This window comes from Peromyscus leucopus, chromosome 8b (assembly GCF_004664715.2).
Source record: "Peromyscus leucopus breed LL Stock chromosome 8b, UCI_PerLeu_2.1, whole genome shotgun sequence".
NCBI classification, from domain to species: domain Eukaryota; kingdom Metazoa; phylum Chordata; class Mammalia; order Rodentia; family Cricetidae; genus Peromyscus; species Peromyscus leucopus.
The window spans coordinates 60,806,962-60,818,886 of record NC_051086.1 but is presented as its reverse complement, the minus strand read 5'-3'; the positions used below and the strand labels follow the sequence as shown (position 1 = coordinate 60,818,886).

Below are 11,925 nucleotides of genomic sequence, written 5' to 3'. Positions count from 1 at the left end.
GATCTCCTGGCTCTGGAAAGGCAGAGGCTAGTACTAGGAGAAAAGGGATCAGAAATCCTGTTTGAGGGTTATTCTTGCTACTGACTGTGAGAAAGCCTACATCTCAAGAGGAACACATCTGTCTGCATCCCTCTGGAGGAGTTTCCTGAATCAGAACACATCTGGCCTACCTGGCTATCATAACCATGATCTAACAGAACTCTTAGACCCCAGGCAACAGCACTCCTATTTCTAAACTACTCTTGGGAGATGGCTCAGACCAGGCTGGAGGGCATAGCCTAGAGCCCTGGAGCTCGGCCCTGGAGCTCCCAGCCACCCTGAGAGGCAGGGACAGATTCACGGTCTACCCTTGCCAGCTCTTAGCAAGCTGGCCTCAGCCCAGCATGTCCTGCCTCTGCTGCCTTCTCAGACTGGGGAGAGCCAGGCAGCTCTGACAGCCTGCTTCCTCAGCTGCTGATGCAGAAGTCAGAACAGAACCACAACCGCAGAGCACATGAGCGAGTGGGACTGAGACACAAACATCCTGTCCTTTCTGTACCAAGTGGCTCCAGCTCCAGACTCAGAGTCACCAAACTGATTATTTATGTGGGACAGAACCACCCATTGACTTGCATAAGCTCATCTTCCCTGGAGTCACAGCAAGGACAGCTAGGATTTTTTTTTTTCCAGTCCACTTCGTCTGTGCTGTTACTTGGCTTGTGACTTTGATGACAAGAGACAGTGACCATGGGCTGAGCAGGGCGAGCAAGAATGTGTCTCTCAAAGCTGGCACAGTTCTCAAGGTAGTGTGCTCACTCCAGTTTTAAGAGAGAAGGGAGCTGGGGCGGTGGTGGCCCACGCCTTTAATCCCAGCACTCGTGAGGCAGAGCCAGGTGGATCTCTGTGAGTTTGAGGCCAGCCTGGTCTACAGAGCAAGATCCAGGATAGGCTCCAAAAGCTGCACAAAGAGAAATCCTATCTCGAAGAAAGAGGGGGGGGGGGGTTGGGCAGAGCTCCCTGGCTCAGTCCTCAGTCTTCCAGCTGCTGGGATACCTTGTTGGGTTCTTTCTCGAAGGTGCAGGGGCCTCCCCAGGCCAGCCTCACCTGGTGTAAGAACGCTTCCAGCTGAAGATCTCCTCCAGATTGGAAGAGGGGGAGACCTCTCGTTTCTGCGGGCCTCCCCAACGACGCCGACCCCCTAAAAATGAAGTCCTGCGCCTGCTCAGCCCTTTCATCCTCTCTTCCATTCGGAAGAATTCAGTCAGGGCCTTGAAGGACTCCAAGATGACCTCGTGGCTCCATGCTGGCAAGGGCTCAGGGCGCAGGAAGCCGCAGTGGCCTCCATGGCTACTGAGCAACAGGAAGAAGTAAGGGTTGCTTTGGAAGAGTTCCGCCGGCAGAGTGTGGTCCGGGGGTCCACATACCGGGTCGTCAGCACTGCAGATACACAGCACAGGTACAGCAGCCTCATCCACGTCCCGGAGTGGGTCATTCAGGTCCCAGTAGGTATCCCAGCTGATGGGGAAACTCTTGGTGTGGCAGAACAGGGTCTCTTCAAACTCCCGCAGGGAGCTACTCCGGAACAGCTTGCTGGTGTCTACGGTGTCCTCCAGGGCAGAAGCATACCTGGCCACAGAAGGTGAATGGGAGAGCGGAGAGAAAAGGCAGAGCATCACATGACAGGCAAAGTTACTGTGGAGGCCGTCTCCAGGCCAGAGTCTGGCCACAGAGCCTTTTGAACTACAGAAAAGAAGAACACGGCTGGTGGTGGCACAGTCCCTAATCCCAGCACTCAAGAGGCAGAGGCAGGTGGATCTCTGTGAGTTCCAAGTAATGACAACGAGTCTCTCTCTCTCTCTCTCTCTCTCTCTCTCTCTCTCTCTCTCTTCTCTCTCTGTCTCTCCCTCCCTCTCTCTCTCTCTCTCCTCTCTCTCTCTCTCTCTCTCTGTACAAACACACACAAGCCAACAACACCCCCTCTTTTAAAGACTTATTTAGTGTATGAGTGTTTTGCCTGTGTGTATATAAGTGTACCATGTGCCCATGCAAAGGTGTTGGCTCCCGTGGAACTGGTTGTGAGCTGCCACGTGGGTGCCGGGAGGTGTATCCGGGTCCTCTGTAAGAGCAATGATGCTTAACCACTGAGCCATCTCACCAGCCCCCAAACCCCTTTGATATCTTGGCCATCACTTAAAACCAGAAGATCTTCAAATAAAATGCAGATGTTTGATTCTCCACAGGGGTGACCATTCCTTCTCCGTCCCAGAGGTAGCATTTGACTTCACAGCTGTTGACCTACGGGGATAACTCTCCCTGCAACTTCTGCTTTGGACCCTTTCCAAGGAACTCATGACCTGTGTCCTCTGAGGCCCATCTTGAAGAGAACTCACTGTTTTGGACCATCCAAAGCAGAGGTGGTGATACCTCTCCCAGAGTCAGTCACTGTTTTATTCCATTCTCTGCCTTTGTGGGTTGTTTTACTTTTTTTTTTTTCTTTCTTCAAGACAAGGTTTCTCTGGGTAGCCTTGGCTGTCCTGAAACTCGCTCTGTAGACCAGGCTGACCTTGAACGCACAGAGATCCACCTGCCTCTGCCTCTTGGGTGTTGGGGTTAAAGGCGTGCGCCACTATTGCTGGCGCCTTTGTATTTTTATGTTGTTGTGTGTATGCCTGGTGTTATGCCCTTGGTCAGGTGTACTGGGGCAATGATCCTAGCAAGTGCTTGAAGGCAGAGAAAACAACTGGGATTAGTCTACTAGGTGGTTTCCCAAATGGGGGCCTACAAACTCCTGCATGGGGAAGAGGGACCTCTTCGCTGTTTCGGCTCCCTGGAGAGGGCCCAGAAGGGTCACAAGGAAGCCAGGGTGGGCAGCTCAGCCCATCCTTTAGACAGATTACTCTAGTCTCAGCCAGTTGAATTTCGATCAGTGCCTGAGTTTTCAACTCGCGACTTCCACGGGAAGGGTTTCCTCTTCATCTCCCTTACCCAGCTTCTGGCTGGTCTTACCCAGCTTCTGGCTGGTGCCTATGGGAAACACTGATGGTGGTCATTTTGGAGTGGAAACTCTGGCAATTAAGCTAGATGAAAGTACCTTGTATCAAACCCCTGCGTTGCCATGGTAACACCTCTCACTTTTCATTCAGTCTCAGGGTTTGACCTTTTCAAAATAGGAGGAAAATGGCAAAAAAAAAAAAAAAAAAAAAAAAAAAAAAAAAAAAAAAAAATGCCACGCCTGGCTTTACCTGATGCCAGTCAGATTCCCATGTTTTCATTTAATAGTCACCACACCTGCTGGGGGTTAGTATTAACTTCATTTAACGGAAGGAGAAGTGAGTCTAGCTAACTTTCTGTCAATTCAGGATTTAAACCCAGCCAGGCCTGACCCCATGTCCTGGGTTTTTCTATTTATTGCCAGCATGCCTCTTACCTCATTTTGCCCTCTCTTAGGAAAGACTGGAAATGTCATTCAAGTTTTCTGTGGAACAGTTCTTGGCCCGGTGTTAAAATTGTTCCTACTTTTGGAGATTTTAAGTTTAGTGTTTTGTTCTGTTTTTTTCTTCTCTCTCTCTCTTTCTTTCTCTTATTATTATTATTATCATTACTATTATTTTTTTGTGGCTGTGCGTTGCCCGATGCCTGTAATCTCAGCATTTAGGAGTCGGAAACAAAAGGATCTGGAATTCAGTGGGACCCTCAGCTATACAGCCTGAGTTATACGAGACCTTATCTCAAAAAGAACAAACATCTAAGTGTTGCGTACTCACCTAGAAATATGTAAAACATCTGTCAGTTTGAAGAATTTTAATAAATCAAATGCTGCCACATTTCTCATTCCTGCCACCTTCTGGCTTGGAGTCTGAAAGTAAACATTCTGGACAGATAATCGGCTGCAATTGCTTCCAGAGCTCTGTTTGCTGACGTATCTGGCTATGGACTAAGTGGTAAATGTCAGGTGCAGGCCTCCGCTGACCACCGGTTGCTAGGACACCTGAGACTGAGATGAACTGATGGGGCCCTGGCAGGAGGCCTTGCTCTCGTAGTCTGATACCGACTGCAGCCAAGATGCTATCTGTGGCTCTGAAACCCACGTTCCTAGTCCTGTCTCTGTTATGGGGTTTGGACAGCTTTGGAAACCGCGTGAGAACTTTGCCCCCGGTCTACCCGTGGGGCTGTTTCCATACCAGGTGGAGCTGTAGACCTCTGTTCCCGGTACCCACCTGCTGACAGCGATTTTCTGGTGCAGCAGGAACCCGCGCTCATAGGGCCAAGGCAAGCCAGCCTCGAACCACTCGCGACAGCGGAGCACAGGCGAGATGCAGGCGGCGCCGGTCACATAGCTGGAGGAGCCGCACTCCCCCAAGTAGGACAGCAGCAGCGCGGACCCCGAGCCCTCGCTCACCGCAAACAGGGGTGCCGCCGGGTGTCGGAAGCGAATGTAAGTCACTGCCTCCTTGAGGTCGGACGGGTCCCCGAAAGGCTGTAGTCGGGGGCTGACCAGTGGGCAGCCGTGGTGGCCGCGGCGGTGGAAGATGACGGGATAGTAGCCGCGCTCCAGGGCGAGCAGGCAGAGCCCCAGCACGTTGCGGGTGAGGCGTCCCCACGCATTGGGGATTACCAGCAGCACCGGCGGGAGGCCTCCAGTATTAGTGACCCGGCGGCCCCTGGCACAAGGTCCTATGACCCAGTCCAGGGCCACCAGCCCATCATCGGCCAGCTGCAGGTACTCACGTGCTAGCTCCGGGCCGGGCCCGACGGGCAGGATGAAGTGACAGAAGGTCTGCAGGTGGGGCCCAGACAGCCAGGAGCTCGGGGCGGGTTCCAGCGCCGCCGAGCGTCGCAGGGCGCGCAGCAGGCACTGGGCCAGCGCCGAGGGCTTGCAAATGAGGCTGCAGCCCCCGGGGAGCGGTTCGCGCCGGTCGCTGAACTGAACCGTGGGGCCTTTGCTCACCACCTCCTGCTCCTCATGGTCCCGGACCGAGGTCCGCGCTCCGACGGCGCGCTTCCAGGGGCGCAGGAGGAGCAGGGCGAGCGCCACCAGCAGCAGTGCGAGGACGGCTGCCCATGGAGGCATGGCCTGGCAGGACAGTCTCCGGCGGGCGGCACTGGGCGGCGGGGAGCGGAGCGGTCCCCTCGCCCGGCTCCAGGCTCTGCCCGCGGCTCCGCCCGGAGGCCCGCGGCTGCCCAGCGCCCTCCCAAGCGGGAGGGCGCGCGCGCTCCGGATTGGTCGCGGCCCGGCGGAGACAGCCAGTTCGGGTCGAGCTCCCCTCGCCCGCCCCCCACTCCCGCCCCCAGCCCTTTGTACAGCGATTGCGACAAGCTGGAGCAGAGGGTGAAAGAGATCCCGGTCACAAAGGGGGAGCGGAGACGTGCGGGAGCACCAGAAGAGAGGGGGATGAGGAGAGTCAGCAAAGGATCGGGGGAGACTGAGGCTTGGAGGCCTGAGTGAGCAAGAGGGGCCTGCTCCTACTCCTGCCCCCCTATGAAGTCTGGCTGCCAGGGGAGATCCTCGGTCGCTGCATCCTCGGGATCCGCTATTGCTGGTTAGCAAAAAGCAAGAAAGGAGTGAAGGCGCTGACCCCTCGCTGGCTTCACTATTCCCACGCGCTACTGCATCTGCAGCCAGAGCCATACAACGCCCTAGCCAGGACCCGCGACTCCGCGACAACGCGACGGGGTTGTGGGGGGGTGGGTGTCTGCATCTGGCCAGAGGTCGACCGCAGCGTTTGACACTGACACGGATTCCAGGGAGGAGGCTGTCGCTTCTCTAGAGGGCATGCAGGCGCTGGCACATTGACACTTCTGGCTTCTCCAGCCAACCCCCAAAGAGACTCTTCAGGAGCTTGGCGTCACCACCGCTCACCAGGAAGGGTTGCCGGAGAAGAAACAGCCTCAAGTTTAGCAGAATAAGTTGAGGGAGAGGATTAGGGGATGCCTAGCCCCGCGAAGGGGCTATAGCAGAGGTACACAGTGGTTTTTTTGGTCAGATCAACATCTGGTCATTCTTGCCGGGGTGGGTGAGCAAGGACCCCTTTGTAAATCAGGGTCCGTGGGAGATGCCTGAAATAACAGTTTTTGCTATATTTCGAACCTATTTTTTTTTTTATTATTATTACATTTAGGTGTGTGTGTGTGTGTGTAGGTCAGAGGACAACCTGCGGGAATCGAGTCTTTCCTTCCACCACGTGGGTCCAGAGACTGAACTCCGGTTGGCAGGCTGGCAGCAAGCCCTGTCACCCACTGAACCATCTCGCAGGCCTCTGTTTGAAACTTTTGGACTGGGCGTCTCAATCCTTACCCCGGTTCTTATCTCCATTGCAACACTGTTGCAGGGAGTTCCAGCTGAGCACTGTAGCTCCTGAACTCACCCGAACCAGTGTCTCTTAGGTCACCCTTGGGAGAAGAACGAGAGCGGGAACAGGGGAAGGTAGGGAACAAAGCAGCCACCGGAGGAGATCCGGCCTCCCCGGGGCTTCTGGGCCTGAGGTAAGAGGAGGCAAGAGCCCCCCCGACCTCCGTGAGAGCTCAGTGCTCAGGACTTATTAGCGAGGGCAGTCATGGGGCAGCGTGAAGGCGAAGCGCTGGAACCGGGATCATCTCTCTGGGGCAGCTAGGATTTCGTAAGTCTGGCCCTTAGGGCACACCGAGTGCTTAGCGGTTTTGCCAGAAGAGCACACAAGTCTCCGCCTGGGTCACCCGGTCCTAAGGGACCTCACTTCCCGCCCTTTGCCGGGTTCGCAGATTCCACCCAGGCGATGCAGTTGCGCTGCTGGCTGGGCAAACGGGCCGAGACGCACCTCGGGCTAGGGAGGTGGTCCCGCCGGCGTGGAGACTAAGCGATCCTTAGGCGGATCACAACTTTTCCGGCTTTGGGCTCAGGACGCGTGCGCTGGCCTGGCGGTGGGCGGGGCGGGGGCGGGGCTGGTAGGCGGGCGGGGCACGCGGCCCGGCCAGGAGGGGGCAGGCCTGGGAGCGAGCCGGGGTCTGCGGGGGCGCGCGAGCGGCGCGGGACCGCGGGGGCGCGCGAGCGGCGCGGCTGCTGGTTGGCGGGACTGCTGGCCCAGCTGAAATGGTTCCTCCTCCTCCACCTCCGCCCCGGTTGCTTCTGGTAGCCCTGGTGGGGCTCCTGAGTCTTTGCGAGGTAAGGCGATCGGCTCCTGGTAAGGCCTTGGCCAGGGGATCTCAAGGCGCTTTGCTATAACTTTGTCCTGGAAGGAGTCGCGCGCGCGAGGGGATTCGGAGGCCGCTCCGTTCGCCTGCGCCCCCCAGTCCTGGAACCGAAAGGGCGGGGCCCTCGCAGAGGCCAACGCCCAGTTGTGCGCCTTGGACCCACAGGTGGTGGCTGAGCGGGCGGAGGAGGCAGGAACCCGTTGTCCCGAAGGCCTGTGGCCTCTGCCTCCACAGGTAGGAATCATGGAGGGCCGAGGACGAGAGGGGATGCATGGCTTCGCTGCACCCTCAGTGGTCGCCCTGTTGGGACATCTGTTGGTTCCTCCTGCTCTCAGTCTCCAGCGTCTTCATCTGAGGGCTCGGGGCTGGTTGTCCTCTTCGTCAGCCCCACCACGAAGCCCCCAACTGCTCTCGTCTTTCCCCCATGTGTAGGTGTTACCAAGAGTGACTTACACGCCGGTGAGACGAGGACAGGTAAGCACGACGAGGGTCCGTCTTTGTATCCTTCCCTGAAGGCAGAGTGCGCCTCACACGTTACCTCTGTGACTCTTGGCCCTCAGCTCCACCCCTTATCACTTTGTGCAAAAGAGGGAAGGCTTCCAGTTGCCCATCCTTGGACAAGTGACAGACAGTGAGCCACAGCTCCGAAGTGCAGTGTTAGGGTTGCTGTTGTTGAGTAGCTAGATGTGTGGCAGGTAACTACAAGTGGAACTCTGAAGGATGAACTCACATCCCGGTGTCGGATGTGACGGGCAGCTCTTGTTTTTCTAGGCTCTGGTTTTCGGCAAGAGATGACATTCTGTCCCTTCAGCTTTAAGAAGGGAATGAATAGTGTGTGACAGCGCCGTAAGGATCACAAAACACTGTATTGGGTTAGGAGTGTGTGTTTACTATGTTGTAAACTGGGTTCAGCGTTCACGAATAGTTCCCTTTTTTTTAAAAAAAAAAAATGGCTTAGGCTTATTTATTTAGTGAGTATGAATTTTGCCTGTGTGTATGTGTGTCCAGGAGAGGTGTCAGATCCCCTGGAACTGGAGTTACAGTTGGTTGTGAGCTGCCATGTGGATGCTGGGTCCTGAACCCAAATCCTCTGCAAGAGCCGCAAATATTCTTAACTGCCCATCCATATCTCTAGCCCCTTCTTTTTGAGTCAGGGTCTCATGTAGCCCAAAGTGGGCCTCAAACCTGTGATGTAGCCAACGATGATCTTGAACTCTTGATCCTCCTGCCTCCACCTCCTAAAGGGCAGATTACAGCAGACACCATCGAACGTGGCTACCTCTTTGTTCCAGTGATCTCTCTTAGTTATTTCACTGTTCAGAACCCATCTGACTCTAGCCCACCTGCCATGGCTGAATTCCCCGGCCTGGCTTGTCATGACTTAGATTCATCTGATTTCTTCATTCACCTTGTTTTCCCCTCACAGTTGAGCCTCTGGGCAAGACAGCATGGCTAATTAACCCTGTTAGACCCAGAACATGCTCCCTTTTGCTCCCTTGCCCCCACTCATGGTGCTGGGGACCAATACCTTGGGTATTGGGCCTTATTACCTCAGATCTATATCCCTGACTTCTGATTCTGATTTCTCGATTAGTTTATCTTGGTCACCATGGGCCGTCACCACATATATGAATTCTGGCTTATTTCTGTTGAGATGCTTCCTTTTCTCTGGTTTATTTTCTACTGGCCTATCCGGACCCAGAACGCTCTGCTCCACGCCCTGCAGTTATTCATCTCCAGCCATTTTCAAAGCTCAGTGCAGGGGTCACAGCACACACACACACACACACACACACACACACACACACACACACACACACACCCGCCCCAAAAAACTTGTCTGATTTTATCCTACCCTCTGTGATCACAGTTAACTAAGCAAGCTGGACAGGTTTTTATAATCCTGGCTGCTTGGGAGGCTGAGGCAGGAGGACTGAGAGTGAATTCAAGACTAACTTGGGCAACTTTGTGAGACATTGTTTTAAATTTTAAGGAAAAAAGTGAAGACAGTTGAGGATATGGCTTGCTGGGAGAGCGTTTGTATGGGTTGAATCCTTAGAGCCCAATGCCCTCACCACTATCCGCCTCCCACACATACCAGTTTGAGTTGTGTGGGTTTTTTGCTTCCCTGAATCTCTCTCTCTCTCTACTCCCTGGTCTTTTGAGGTAGGGTCTTGTAGCCTAAGCTGGCCCGGTATTCACTATGTACCCTAGGCTGGCCTTAAACTTGTGGTCTTCTTACAGTATGTTCCACTTGGCTGGGATTACAGGTATACCCTATCACACCCAACTTTCCATGAGTCAGCCAGTCTGTCTGTCTCTTCCTTCCTTCCTTCCTTCTTTCCTTCCTTCTTCTTTCTTTCTTCCTTCCTTCTTTCTTTCGTCCTTCCTTTCTTCCTTCCTTCTCCTCCTCCTCCTTTTTTGGTTTTCGATTCGGGGTTTCTCTGTGTAGCCCTTGCTGTCCTGGAACTCACTATGTAGACCAGGCTGGTCTCATACTGGAATTAAAGATGTGTACCACCACCACCTGGCTGCATTTATTATACATTCCTCTAGGTCTGGGAGTCCTCTTTTGGTATCTTTTATATCATTTAGCAAGATAATGACTGATGAAATGTTCCCATCCTGGGATGTGCAGTCCTGTGTTTGGATACTCCCAAGAGAGTGCATGTATTAGATCAACAAACAGAGGACTGACTTATCTTCATCCGAGGGATGCTTAGAGTCTAGATTTGGGGCTTAAAGAACCATTATTGCACATTCAGAGACATATAGCTAGAGACTGTTCTTTGAGGGTCAGGGATATAGATCAGAGGTAATAAGGCCCAATACCCAAGGTATTGATCCCCAGCACCATGAGTGGGGGCAAGGGAGCAAAAGGGAGCATGTTCTGGGTCTAACAGGGTTAATTAGCCATGCTGTCTTGCCCAGAGGCTCAACTGTGAGGGGAAAACGAGGTGAATTAAAAAGGAATGTACATCAGTACCCAAGGCCTTTCCCCTTTCCTGGAAGTGGAAGGGCACCTGCTGATAACTCCTTCATCCTGGCACCTAGGATAGGAGAAAGTATGATCTTCTCTGGGAGGGAGCTGGGCCTGGCTTCATAGTTCCACCTTGTCCTCCAGGTTGATGGTGTTGCCTTCCTCTACCACCCCTGTGCCCACCCCTGGCTGAAGCTCCAGCTTGCTCTGTTGGCCCATGTGTGTGTGGCTCAGCCCACACTCATTCCTGACTCCAGTCTCACTTGGGACCGGGTAAGTGGTTAGTGAAAGGTATGCAAACAAACAAACAAACAAAAACAAGCCAGGCATGGTGGCTCACATCTTTAATTTCAGCACTCTGGAGGCAGAGGCAGGCAGATCTCTGAGTTTGAGACCAGCTGGTCTACATAGTTCCAGGACACGGTGAAATCCTGTCCCAACACGTGATCTCCCCTCCCCCGCCGGCCCAAAGGTGGTGTTCCTCAGAAGGGTGCAGCCGCTTGGGCAGAGAAAGGAAAACTCAGGCTGCTTCTTCCATCTTAGATCTAAGTCACCTTCTTTCACAGCCCCTGGTGCTGACAGCATGGGGCACTGCTTTGGAGATGGCATGGGTCGAGCCAGCCTGGGCTGCCCACTGGTTAAAGAGGCGGCGGCGGCGGAAGCAGAGAAAGGGTGTGTGGTTTCTCTCTGACACTCTTTCTGGGCCCACTCCCATGATGCCAGCCCCCAGCAGAGGGAAGCTGTGTGGGAGACGACGGTGTGTACAGGTGAGGGGTGCTGGGCCCAGGTTTGGTGGTGGGGGCATTGGGTTAGCAGAGCAGGGCAGAGGGTGACTCCCTCTCTCCTCTTTAGGCTCGGACTCTGGCCTTTGCTCTGAGGAGCTGGCGGCCACCTGGTGTAGAGGTGACATCTAGAGGACCCAGGTGGCGCTCTCTCAGTGTTGTCAAGAGAAGGGGGCTTCGGGCTGTCCTTGGTCTCCAGACTACTCCCTCAGGCCTGAGGGTTCCCTTGGCCTCGTCAGAGAGTCCGAAGACCCAGCAGCCCCTTTTGGGGACCTCATCTGTGGCCCCCGTCTCCTTAATGACTGGGGGACCTGGAGGCGATGACAGGTCCAGGACAGAGGCTCAGGTGCCCAGTGGGCACGGCAATCCAGGGGGTTGCGCCTGCCCAGGTCAGGCCTCCCCAGCTCCTCGAGCCGCAGCGCCTCCCCGGGTAGCCCGAGGTCCCACTCCACGCACCGAAGAGGCTGCTTGGGCTGCCATGGCCCTGACCTTCCTGCTGGTCCTGCTCACCCTGGCCACGCTCTGCACGCGATTGCACCGGAACTTCCGCAGGAGTGAGAGCATCTACTGGGGGCCCACAGCTGACAGCCAGGACACGGTGGCTGGTGAGAAGACCCCCGAGGCCCCCCGCCAGGTGTGCCCAGCCTCTTGAATTCCTTGCCCTTGACCTCTCGCCTTCCCACAGCTGTGCTGAAGCGGAGGCTGCCCTTGCCCTCGCGCCGGATCAAGCGGTCTCGCCGACGGCCCCTGCTCCCGCCCACACCGGATAGTGGCCCTGACTCGGAGAGCTCGGACTGAGCGGCTCCGCCCCTCGGCGACCGCTGCCACGTGGGCAGTGCGCGGGCGCCCCCTGGCGGCAGGCGGAGAGGCCCTGGAGGCTTCGTTTGGTTGAAGAGTATCCTTTTAGCCTCCCTGATGCAAATTCCTGTTTGTAATTAAATTATTTTAGTAGAATTCGGAGTTGGGCGAATTTATCTGCCCTCAGTCACATCCCTTCAGGTCACTGGCCCTCGGGAG

General features: G+C 55.1%; 2 protein-coding genes across 3 annotated transcripts; one reads left to right on the top strand and one right to left on the bottom strand.

Moving 5' to 3' along the window:
* Positions 1-1,000: 1,000 nt before the first annotated feature.
* Abhd15 (abhydrolase domain containing 15) lies at positions 1,001-5,144 on the bottom strand. The gene is made up of 2 exons (XM_028866820.2): positions 4,197-5,144; positions 1,001-1,605 (listed from the first exon to the last, which is right to left on the bottom strand). Exons 1-2 carry the CDS (start codon positions 5,048-5,050, stop codon positions 1,080-1,082), a joined length of 1,380 nt encoding a protein of 459 aa, XP_028722653.1. The 5' UTR covers positions 5,051-5,144; the 3' UTR covers positions 1,001-1,079.
* Positions 5,145-6,948: 1,804 nt separating this feature from the next.
* Tp53i13 (tumor protein p53 inducible protein 13) lies at positions 6,949-11,862 on the top strand. Of its 2 annotated transcripts, XM_028866818.2 has the most exons (7): positions 6,949-7,117; positions 7,312-7,380; positions 7,579-7,620; positions 10,271-10,399; positions 10,693-10,893; positions 10,979-11,513; positions 11,594-11,862. In XM_028866818.2, exons 1-7 carry the CDS (start codon positions 7,046-7,048, stop codon positions 11,704-11,706), a joined length of 1,161 nt encoding a protein of 386 aa, XP_028722651.1. In that variant the 5' UTR covers positions 6,949-7,045; the 3' UTR covers positions 11,707-11,862. The 2 variants fall into 2 exon arrangements, with proteins under 2 accessions (XP_028722651.1, XP_028722652.1); XM_028866819.2 differs by lacking the exon at positions 7,312-7,380 and having other exon boundaries at positions 6,963-7,117; positions 11,594-11,706.
* Positions 11,863-11,925: the final 63 nt, after the last annotated feature.

Excerpts from the sequence above, each read along its gene's own strand:
- Tp53i13 (XM_028866818.2), top strand. The coding sequence starts at position 7,046 with ATGGTTCCTCCTCCTCCACCTCCGCCCCGGTTGCTTCTGGTAGCCCTG. Across the intron at positions 7,381-7,578 it reads TGTGGCCTCTGCCTCCACAG|GTGTTACCAAGAGTGACTTA; the intron begins GTAGGAATCATG and ends CCCCATGTGTAG. Across the intron at positions 11,514-11,593 it reads CAGCCAGGACACGGTGGCTG|CTGTGCTGAAGCGGAGGCTG; the intron begins GTGAGAAGACCC and ends GCCTTCCCACAG.
- Abhd15 (XM_028866820.2), bottom strand. The coding sequence starts at position 5,050 with ATGCCTCCATGGGCAGCCGTCCTCGCACTGCTGCTGGTGGCGCTCGCC. Across the intron at positions 1,606-4,196 it reads CAGAAAATCGCTGTCAGCAG|GTATGCTTCTGCCCTGGAGG; the intron begins GTGGGTACCGGG and ends TTCTGTGGCCAG.